This window comes from Aplysia californica, unplaced genomic scaffold (assembly GCF_000002075.1).
Source record: "Aplysia californica isolate F4 #8 unplaced genomic scaffold, AplCal3.0 scaffold01216, whole genome shotgun sequence".
Lineage (NCBI taxonomy): Eukaryota > Metazoa > Mollusca > Gastropoda > Aplysiida > Aplysiidae > Aplysia > Aplysia californica.
The window spans coordinates 102276-114570 of NW_004798486.1; the positions used below are offsets into that span (position 1 = coordinate 102276).

The following is a 12295-nucleotide window of genomic DNA, read 5'->3' on the forward strand; positions in this document are numbered from 1 at the left end:
ACTTGAGTGCACCTAAGCATTCTCTCCATGCCGTACGCAGAACTTACGAAATGTCAGCGATGGTGAGTTTGTGGAGAGGTAAAGTTCAATACAAAAAGCTCTCTGCTCTTTACTAAACGTTGCCATGATCTCAGCAGGCAAACAAAATTTGGGAAAAATAATATCTGCAGACTTCTGTTGACTTGTTAGACTGCTGTAGCTTGCAGTATGGCGCGATTGTTGCAACTTTTAGTGGTAGGCCTAAAGCGAACTCGTGCGTCATACTATGAAAATGGCGACAAGGTTGAAAATGGGCTGTTTTTTTAATGCGCTGTATAGAGCAAAACCATTCAATGAACCTATCTGAAATACATATCAGACAAATTCCTTTTGGCTTCCACACGTTATGTTCAAATCTGAAACGTAAAACTTCAGTATGGAGGAAGATATTTACTAAACAAGTTGTAAAGTTTTTTTTGGATCACCCTGTATGTGCTGCTTAACTGGAAAATCATTCATTAGGCACCCATGTTGCACTAACCATTGATATTTCGAAGAACTTGGGCTACCCAAACATCTCAGCAAACAATTTATGCAATCGTTGGCTAATAATATCTCTCTTCTCCTTTAAAATCTACTCTCCAAGTGATGAAACAGTACACTTTTACTGTCACGAGATAGTCAACAAAAAGGGTTGGTAAGATGTGGCCAGCATGCTGCTGCATTACTTTCTACACATTCTTCCAGCTGATGCGACTCATGCGCAGGCTAAAACAAGAACAGGAGGGTGGTCTGATTTCTCTATCATGTTGGTGTCCATCAGGAAAGGTATGAAAAAGTGACTCTTGTTTCCAGTGAAAGGGCACAGCTACGTGGTATGCGACATACACAACGCCAAGGTGAATGAGAAGGTCATTGAAGATAGGCCAGCCAGTTGGGTGGAGCAGTTCAAGATAGAGCGCTTTGGAAACCCTAGTTGCTCCAGAAAGCCGTATTCCAGAATGTGTCAGAAAACCTTACACCGTACTACCATGTCTCCAGCCTTATACCCACTCGACCTCTTCTTGAAACCTGAATCTCACTGGCCCATCCATAGCTAATGTAGTATAGAGAGAGCTGGAATGGCCCGTTTCACAACGCAATCATTATGAAGCCGGTGGAAAAGAAGAGCGCTGCAAGACTCCAGCCCCTGAAACTCCTCTATAAGTGCCCACTGACCATCAAAGATACCAAATGTGCAGACATTAAGGTCTTAAAGGTGTTCTGGCAAGACAGTTTTTCTCCGAATTGCCCCATGCAGGAGGAAAAAGTGCCGCTCAAGAGTCTAATGATTCAAAGTCGTCAGTGAGAAATGATTATTAAATAATATAAAAACAAACATAGTAAATATTACAAAATGGTGTACAATTTTCTTGTTTGAATCATTTAGCTTTGTTTATGAGAAATCGTTGTAGCAGAAAAAGCGTTATAAGTCTTTAAAGTTTGTTTTTCAATTATCTCGGAATTGTCAAAACCTGACATCGCTGGGTTTTTTCCTTGTGCCCTTCATTTGCTTTCAAAATGTGAGTCTGTGAACAGATGTATTGGTGTATGGATATGTTCACAATTGTTGAAAATAACAGACTGAAACCATTGAAAAAAATGTGAACATTACTGTTTCAAGTTATGGAAATGTATTTTGACTCAAATAACGAAAATGTCAACAATATAGTAATACAGTGACCATATTATTCTCACTCTAAAAATGGAAATGTAATCATCACTGTGTTAATGTTCAAACTAATATAAAAAAGAGGAAAACACAATAAAGTGCTAATGTTCTGACTCAGGTAATGAAAATGAAAACAGTATGGTACTGTGAAACTGTGCAGAGTCTGTCACAGTAAGGAAATTATAAACATCATTATGACACTGGCCATTGAGTCAAGTGATGTCATGGAAAAAAGGAAACAAATCAGCATTCAGGAGGAAATACGCACATGGAAATCTGACCTATGAACATGCGTCAGTAATGACAAGGTTCTCAAAAGTTTCTGGGAAGTAAGGAGGATGGTCTAGCTGGCACAATAGGAGGAATGACATTTCATGGTGGGTACTCTGACGATGGATGCAATATTGCTAGCTATCTGCTTCAGTCAAAAGGAAAACTGACAGATTGAAATAACTGACACAAGAGCTTGCAGACATAACACTTTCTCATAGCCTCGTTTTTGAAAAAGGTCGACGATGCAATTGATTGTAGTGAGGAATGGCCACGTTGAACTAGTAACAGATCAGGGCAATAATAACACTGACATGAAGTAGATGGAGTCGACCACACAATAAAATCTATAACTATAACCACTGATGACAGTCAGACACAAGGCTTATCTCCTCACAAGTAGAACAGTAACTGTGTCACAATTCAGTGGAATCGGGCACTCGTCATTATTTGGGTGCGTGGAGTTATTGGTTTCATCTTAAAGCTTGTTCATTTGTCTTGCTATTATTCTTTTTAAATACCCATCTATCTTGAATAAAAGTTTGAGATATTTGTGACTGACAGAGTGGTGTCAAAGGTAAAATTAGCCAGAAAATTGCCGCCAAAGTTTGATGACTTCCAAAGCTTGAGTGTCCTTGCAAACTAGAAATCTACAATTTTTGTCTTTGATCAACAATTTTCATTTAACTCAGTACAGAATGGTGTTGCTAAAAGGACATAAAAGGTGTTGAACAAGAAACTCCATAAAAATTGAATAAAAATTGCCCAATAGGCAGAAAAATGACAATTATTCTGACGAGTGTCTGATTTCACTGTGACATCATAAAAACAGCATAATAACACTCTATCAATTTGAAACAAAAGTTCTCTTTACTGATAGACATAGCCAACACATATCACACAAACCAATCTGCATACACTTACATTTACATGCAAATCAAGAAAAATAACAAACACATATATAACTTGAAATGAAAGCTCTCTTTACAGTATAAATCAAAACACTTCATAGAAATCCCCCCCTCCTCCAAGCCTGACAACAAACAGACACAAGGAATAGACTGAGATTCCAACACATGATAAAGAAATAAATAACCAGCCAGGATCAGTACTTCAACGGCTCTCTATCCATGAATACACAAACTATCACAGCCAATTCTTTTCTACAAGTCTGAGACTGAGAGTAGCTAGACTTCCTGGCAACAATTCCTTTTACACTATATATTTAATCTGTGACATGATTTATGGTCTATTCTAATGAAGTGACAAAGATTTCTTTTCACCAAAGACAAACCTCACATTCTGCAGATTTCACAAAACTTTATTTTACAACTGATAATTATTACTGTTGTAATCCATAACTTTAAAACTTTACTTTCAGCTTTTTATTCTTAAAAAATGGGAGATGTAATCATCACGTTATTAATGTTCAAACTAATATGGTGATGTGAGAAGCTTATCATACAACACAATGCACACATTCTCAAAAATACAACAGGATACAAAACTAATTCATTTAAACATTGACAGTTTTTTTTCTACAGGCTGAACAGTTGAGTTCACTTGAAATAAACTCAGATAAAATAACACCTCTCCACAACACCATCATCTCAGTGCCTGCCAGGAAGTCAATAAAAGAAAAACTACTCTTAAACAAAACGAATTGAGTTCCGATACACTGATATCAACCGGACTCCACACATTGATATATTCATTACGTCTCAATCAATTTGTAGGAAAATATCACAGTATATACAATTCAATATGCACTTACAATATAAAACTCAGCATCTTCAATATCAGCAATAACGCATATTTCTTATAATCAGAGCGCCTCATAAACATGTATGGAATGTCATAAATATCGGATGGAATCGTCCAAGACAAGATAGAGCAAAACAATTCACATGTCAACAATGGCCACAAGCAGCCTCCTCTCATGTACTGGCCACAGCACTCAGGGCTACACTCAGAGTAGGAGACCAAGCTATAATAATATCTCAATAATTTTGTAACAGCACCTCAAAGATTTCACTATTATAATATTTCAATAATTTCTTTCCAGTATCTCAATAATTTCGCAAAAGAGTCTTAGTATACAGTGGAGTCCACTTAAAGCAAAATCTAACGGACGGCCGGATTTTCTTCAGTTTAGTCGAGTTTTTGGTTTAGAAAGTTTGCTCAAATAGTGAAGAAAGAAATCAGGGATATTTTTTCTTTCAGTTTACCCCTGTTTTCGGATTAACCGTGTTTGTTTTAAAGACTACTGTAATATCTCAATGATTTTGCCACAGAAACAACCCTAGAGAAATCTCAGTCAACAGGTTTTCCCATACAGCATTCCTAGACTATTCCTACAGCTGCAGGCTTAGCATAATGACAAAATTGCCACCCTGTCCAGTACCTTCAGGTGTTTCTGTTCTGAAAAGTAATTATTTCTAACATTTGGTCCCATACCGTGAGCATATGTAACAGAACAAAGACACAAAGAGCTATGGCTAGACATGAAGGACATCAATGTGATAGGTACAAACTGGCCAAGTCAGAGATTTGACAAAAAACAATAAAAAGAACCTTTACCATTTATAATCACTTATATAACACACCTCATCTTGTGTAGACCCCCAAGTGTAAGTCCCCCCCCCCCCCAAGCAAAAAGAAAAGAGCTAACAGAGCTCTCAAACTCCATGAAATGTTGCTGCATTTTATAAAAACATTTAATACACAAGATAGGATTTTTAAAAATTATGTTCCCTCAATCCAAAGAAAAAAGGTTATCATAACCTTACAATATCCTTTTTTTTCTTAAACAATAACAGGACAAAGGAATATAAGGGCAAAAGACGAAGAATAAGCTCAAATATTTCAATACATTTTGGCCAATATTCTATTCAACTATTCTTTCTGGACGGAAAATTCATCACTGATCTTATGTACATGTACATGCATTATGTGCGTCAAAGAATCCCTGATCCTATGAGAGAATACTGTGCACATTGTATCATACATCCATACATTGAAATCTAGCTTGATACAACTCTTCTCTTGCCAATATTTTAACACATTGAAGGCAGGGAAGCAAACTCTCATAAATGTAACTTTTCATGAAAAACATGCATTTATTGCAAAGGAGCATCTCATTTGTAGTCGTTTTCCACAAAACATTTCTCTGTATTTTTAAAGCTATAGGCTCACTAGTTTGACACAACACTTGGTGTACAATTACATATTTCTCATCAAGAATTAACATGATAAGTGAGGCAGCGAGGTGATATCAGGCACTCGTCAAAATAATGAAAGTGAAGAAACTGGAATTTTTCCGCAGGTTTGGGAATTTTTATTGAATTTTTGTTTTTTGGCTCAACACCTTTCATGCCCTTTAAAGAACACATTTCTGTGTGGATTTTACTGAAAAACGTTGATCAAGATATACAAGATGTAAATTGTTAGTTTCCAGGGACTCTCAACCTAAGGAAATAAGTAAACTTTGGCAGCCATTTGCTCGTTAATTTTACTTCTGAAACCAGGCAACCCTCACTTCTTTTAATCACAAATATTTCGACTTGTACCCAGGATAAATGGATATTCTTTTCATCGAAAGCAAGGCAAATGGACAGCCTTTAAGATGATACCAATAACTCCACATGCCAAAAAATTGAAGAATGCCCGATTCCATCACGCCGCGTATCATGTAAACTCTCAATGTACTATTCCTGCCACCATGGGGGAGACTCAAGGCATGATTCCCAGAAGTGAGATATTTACACTGGCTGCTAAATGCAAAGGAAATGAAGCGTCTAGCAGCATCTATTGTGAAACAGGAAAGCCCAATGAAAGCAGCCCAAGGAATGTGACAGAATTTGTGAGTCTAATGTCATACTGTTCTGTCCATCTTGCTTCAGAAGCATATCTCTGAAACATTCCGTCTTTGTTTAATATGGGGATAAAATTGTTAGAAATACACCTGGTGATTTCACATTTTCAGATTACAGCAAAATAGCAGTAACCATATTTAGATTCCAAATGCATCATTACACATCAATTACAGTTTCACTTACCAACCCATCCACACACTCTCCCTGCTCCTCTTTCTATTCCAACAAGGAGAATAGAACACACTGCTACATGCACTCAACCCCTGCCCCCCCTCTTCCTCCTCCTCCTGACCCCCAAAGCACCTCACAAAATATTCATCTCTTCCTCCTCCTTCTTACCTCCAGAGCCCCTCACAGAACATTCAGACACTACTTTCTTTTTCTGCGGCACCATACATAACTCGATCAATATTTAATCTTTAACTCAGCACATCTAAAAAAAAAAAGCAGGTAAAGTCACCAATACATTGGGAATGCACTCCAACGTTAAACCCCACCCCGTATTACTTCCCTGATCTCAATATCAGAGAGAAATCTGCTAAACATTACCACAAGTTAAAAAAACCAAAAACATCATCATAACCCCCCTTAAATCCTTTCCCCATCCCACCCAACCCAAAATGCCCTCACAAAGCATACATAATCTCACTGCTTCCTTTTTCCATCATTCTTCTCATATCATCATCTTCGTCATTGTCCTCTCCTTCGTTGTTATTCGAGTTCCCCCTATAACCGTAGCTGCGCGATTCCCCGTTGTGATGGCGGTGATCCATGTCCCCTCTGTCATACGACATGTCCTCACGAGGGGACGCTGCCATGTCTTCTCCCATGGAGTCAAGGTCAGGAACCATGCTCTCGATCTTACGCTGCGACTCCAAGTCCTCTGGAGGAAGTCTGTTCACTGGGGGAGGAGGAAGTCCTCCTTCTAGTAAGCCTGAAACAGACAGGGTCCAAGTTCACTTTGAAACTTTTAATCGAAATTCTACGACTGACTAAAGAAAAGTCTCAAATAAATAAATCCTTTCGAAAAACGGAGGTAGATGTGCTGTTTTTTCCCTCCCTAGGAAAGTGCTAATACTGATTTCTGTTTGGCTCATCAATAAATAGTTCAGGCACATATCTGCAGTAGGCTGACAAACCACCTTTTTTCACATTCACAGCAGTTTCGAGACAAAGAGGTTTTTGTCAGCGTAACCATTTAAGAATAGATCTAATATTCTTCCAAAATCTGAATTCTAATTTATTAAAAAACTAATCAGTTTCACTTCAATTTTTTTTCACACAAGTAGGATAACTGACCAGGCGTTCAATTCAGCAAATAAAAAAATTTGGAACCAAAAATGAAAAAAAAAAGGTGTTTTGTCAGCTTACAGCAGACATCTGACACATGCATGGCCTTGGAAGTAAGTGCCTTTGCCACTGTAAGTTTAACATTTGTGATGAGCAATGAAAGAGTTAAACAGATCCCCACTCCTATCCCCATGGCAACTCACCAAGCCACAAACAGAAAAATATAAGAATCAAGGTCAGGAAAGATAAATTACAATTATAATTCAAATTTTCAACTGTTCCAATATGGTAGAGAGACTAAAGCCAAAATACAAATGAAAAGATCAAGTAAATGAAAGACAGCTCTAGTTTGAGTTTTAGTAAAGAAAAGCACATTGACGTAAAGGTCATTATTACCAGGTATGAGGAAAAAGTACGACAGACAAACTGAAACAGCAGATGGAAAGAGAAAAGGTAAAACCTACCAGTGGCACCCTCCAGCCGCACTGATGAGAGACAAACAAACATAAAGATTGGAAGAGGTCAGTTAAAAGATAATCCATATTCTGTTCCTTTACATTGCCATGGAGAAACCTAAGTACAATTGAAAAGGAAAGATGGCCCTCATCCTATTCTTATGTCAACCTAGCCAGATGATGAAAACACACAAGACCAAGAAAAGATGAGCACTGTTCCGTTCTCACCAGCATACGGTTTGTCCATCTCCGGCAAACCGAGAGACGAGAGCTCCTTGTTCTTCTTGCTCTTGCCCTTGCCCTTGCGGTATTTCTGATTCAACAGCTGGTCCACCGGGACCTGGTCCACAGGCTCCCCAGGCTCGCTCGACTCGGTGATCGTCTTCGGTGCCGGCATCTTGATGGTCTTCTCCTTCTTATCTGAGGTTTGGACATATGAGAGAAACTTAAGTCCATTAAGCCACTACAAATGTGAAAAATGTTACTGTGTCTTTCTTTTTAGGTAAGAGAGAAACTTAATCCTTTCAGCACTCAAAGATGAGAAACTGAACTCTATCAGCGTTCAAAATTTAACTCCTTTTCGCTCTTACATGGGGAAAATTTAAGCCTTTGAATCTCACAGACGCTTAAGTTCTTTCGATATATGCATCTTATAACAGAATGCTAGTAGTACAGTCATAATCTTCACTTCTTTAATTGCTCACTCATTCTGAATTTCGAAACTAAAAAAAAAGGAAAGATAAAAGGGATTTGTTTTGACTCAAAAATAGAGAATAAAAAAAGCAGTCGAATTTGCTGTAACTACTGCCTGTCCAAGACAGGCACCTGTACACATGAACCCCAACCCACAAACACATTAACTGGAAGCAGTGGCATTACGGTTAGGCTCTTTGCCAGGCTTGCAAGTTATGAAAGATCTGTTCCAACGAGCAGAGGATATTTTTATTGATTATCTTAATCTGTCTGGTAGGATGTACCCCATACAGCCTGGCAGGCAGGGTAGAAGCAGCCTCTTTTCTAAGCAATTAACTGTGTGTTGATAGGGGTGTAAAACATATATAATCATACCTTTCAGGCCTTCAACAAGTCGTGCCCCTTTACCGACGCGATCACAGAAGAGAGCGATATGCTTCTTCACCTTGCTGGTGTCTGTTGGCAGAGCCAGAGGGCTGGGGTTCACCGCCTGGTCTTTGGCCGACTTAGCCATTACTGTACGAAGGAGATGGGTGATTGCCGCGTCCACAGCCTCCTCCCAGCCCTGACAGAGAAAACAAGACATTGATCATGTTTAACAACTTTTCTTACAAAAATAAGTAACCTTTTATAAAATGTCATTGCATCATAAAGAAAAAGATCACAGGTAAGTCACTGGACTTGCAGCAAGGAAATGAAGCAGTATCTGCTGATCCCTCCAGGATTATCAATATCATTGAAGTTTAGGGCTCCTCGACCCCCCCTTGAAAATTCAGTTAGCTGCAACGTCCATGATAATACTGTAATAATATGTGACATTTATATTGCGCTCTACCCCGATTACAGAGCACAGGCTATGAGTGTCTTACAAATACAGGTAGCCATACAGCCATAAATAGACTATAAATTATGTTCTGACTAAAAATTTACATACGTCTGTTTAACCTCAGAACAAAAATGACTTGAGATTACTTTTACATAAAAATTAAAAATTATTGCAATCATTTTCCCGCCCTAAAATGACACAAACTTTTTGCCATCATTCACAACTGACCTGCTCCTCACTGGCATTGACCACAGGACTGAGCGTTGTCTCAAGGACCCGTGACTCTTCCTCAGACATGTCCACCCACAGTTTGAGCAGGAAGTTCAGAAGGTAAGTGCCGGAGCTCAGGTTGTTGCCCGCCACCATTTCCGCCATGGAGTTTTCGTCAACGGCATCCGCCAGGGCCAAAATCTGGGGATGTAAAAATGTTCGAGTTTGGTTAAAGAGAAGTACATCGACATTTTAATGGCTATACAGTTTCTTTTTACGGCACTTGCAACACATTTAGATCATATACTGAGGATTAGAGGTGTTAAAAGAGAGTAACAAACACAAAAAAGCAGGAGAGATAAGGACAGACTATAGATTCTAGAAGTAAGAAGAAGAAAACCAAACCAGAGCACTTACCAAGCACCGATGGTCGTAAAGTGTAGGGTAAAAGTAAGACAGACTGACAGACAGACAAACACAAAAGAGGGAAAGAAAACAAGTTTGCCTTACTGATGGCACCTGCCAACAACCTGCATAAAAGCATTGACGTGAAACAGTACAAAAGCTAGCTACAACACTTAAGAATAAAGGGTTTAAAAAAAAGTTTTAGTAGAGGGTTTTACGGCGCTCGCAACTGCATAAGGTCATATGAGCGCCAATGAATGCAGGTGAAAACAGTACAGGGCTAAAACTTCCAAAGACAGTTCACAAAAATAGTCATCTGCCATCCACTGTTTTACAATAAATCACAAAATCAACACCACACAAAATTGGAACAACAGATAATTGTATACCTGTCGATAAGTCCCCTCCAGCAAAGTGTCCAAATTCTGCAGTGGTGCTGGGGTCTTGTCCTTGAAGCGAGTCAATAGACGCTTCTGTATGGTGCGGAACTGTGATGCTCGCTGAGCCAGCATCTCTTTGCACTTGTCAGCCCCGGTGCGGAACTGAAACACACAGGTACGAAGACATGACTTGAACCATAGATTATGTTTTTTGTTCTAGTAAGCGTTTTATGGCACTAGCAGCATAACTACGTCAAATAAATGCCAAAGATTAGAGGTGTTACAGGAGCGTAACAAACACAAAAAGAAGGAGGAGAGATAACGACAAAAAGACGTTTGATAGAAAAGAAGGAGCAAACCACACGAGAGCACCCGCCAACTCCCCACAAAGATTAAGAAAGATGAACAAAAGGGTAAATATGTTGCTGCGAAACATACATGAAAAGCATAAGTTAAAGCATTGAAGAGTGATATTTACTGGAAAAGAATTTTACAAAATCTTTGTAAAAAAAAAAATCACTTCATCGTGGTGGACAACCCAGCAATGATCTTGCTAAACAAAAAGTTATAAGTGCACTCTGACAATTCCCAAGCTTTACATTCACCATGAGAATAAAATAAAACAAGGTCCTAGTGTCGGTAACACATTACTTAATTTTGAAACGTGGAGTCCGAAGTTGCTAGAGTGAGGAAATTAATAAACAAAATTAAGGGACAGCTACTGTTGCTTTTTCCCTGGTGTCAAAATAATGTACCCCAGAGTCTACAACTCCCCTCTCCCCCCTCCTCTCCCTAAATATGTACAACACACCTTTACAAAAAAAGGTTTTAAAAAGTTTTGAAATGTAATAACCATCACAAAACAAACGCTAATGCTGACTCTATTCTCAAATTTATACACTTTCTTTTCATTTTAAAAAGAGATTCCATTCAGATTCAGTGTAATATTTTCATTTTCTCAAAAGAATGGAACAAAGTTACTGCAAACTCCAACAGGGTTGAATAATAATAACCCTAAAGACAAGGATCTCGTTGACGCTCCTCATACCTTTCTTTTTTTTATGGTAGAGGGTTTTACAGTGCTCACAGCTGCATAAGGTCATATGAGCGCCAAGGGGTGGGTGTCAAAAGAGAAGTCTTTACAGGGAATCAGACTAAGACTGCTCACCTCTCTAGCTTCAACAGCACAAGGTCTGCTTCGACTATCAAGGCACCCCAAAATAGCAGGTCACAAGAGAGTGAAAAACATACAAAAGAAGTAGAGGAAAATGATAGTAAGGATCAGGAAAGAAAATGTAGCAGTTCCCTGTTGTAGATCAGGCACAGTTATGAGCGTGACATGAGTCAGCCCATTTACAATTCTACAATGCTTGAACGAGAAATTCCCCCCTTTGGGAATGGCCTAAAGACACTACAGTCAGTGGCGCTGCCCCGGGGGGTCCTCATACCTTTGAAACATCAAGTATCAAAACTGTTTGTAGTACACTATACACAAAAATAAAGTAATTATTTATTTACGAAAGATCTACTGCCTTATCAAACACAAAAAAATCAAATTAAATTGAGTTACTACAAATTCTTGAATTCACTATACTATTATCTAATAAAAATAGAAAAAAAGTCTTTCTGTATATATATGCACACATGCCAGGATATACTCACATCAAAGTGTGTGTCCACAAGCTCAAAGTATTCCTGCAGTGGCAAAGCCCCATCAAAACTGACGCGGAAGTCACTGTGGCTGCCTTTCTTGAAGTGATTGTTCAGCCGAGCAACAAGCTCGCGCAGAGGAAGCCACATGGATTCCAGTCTGTCGCTCTGGAGGCGGTATCGTTCTGAATGGAGGAGATATAGAATACGGTAAAAACTGTCACTTTGACCATCAATTATAGCTTTCACTTTTGCGGAACAGCTTTAATTCCCAATAAACTTATCTTCAGAGGACCACCACTTCTATGTGATAAAGCTCCTTTTAGACAAACCGTAACCGCAATGCAGCAGAAGACACTGCACTTTGAGACAGCCAATCGACGAAAGAAATTCATAAATTAGACTTCTGAAGTCAGCCATATATTTAATCATCAATGTTCCGAGGCCAGGCGCCGAAAACTGGCCAAAATCGTGCCTCTTAGTTTCCCAGGCCAGCGACATCTGGAAGTCATTAAATCACCGTCGGAACCGCACCGTGCCGGGTTACGCGG

General features: G+C 38.9%; 1 protein-coding gene across 1 annotated transcript in view; it reads right to left on the bottom strand.

The window, feature by feature from the left end:
* Positions 1–2642: 2642 nt before the first annotated feature.
* Positions 2643–12295, bottom strand: part of LOC101847698 (protein PTHB1) — a 42089-nt gene continuing 32436 nt past the window's right edge. The window contains exons 18-23 of the mRNA XM_005112241.3: positions 11757–11929; positions 10104–10256; positions 9328–9510; positions 8649–8838; positions 7809–8000; positions 2643–6769 (exon numbers count right to left, since the gene is read on the bottom strand). Of these exons, the coding sequence (XP_005112298.1) occupies positions 6462–6769; positions 7809–8000; positions 8649–8838; positions 9328–9510; positions 10104–10256; positions 11757–11929 (1199 nt within the window). The 3' untranslated portion in view covers positions 2643–6461. The remainder of the gene's footprint in view (positions 6770–7808; positions 8001–8648; positions 8839–9327; positions 9511–10103; positions 10257–11756; positions 11930–12295) is intronic.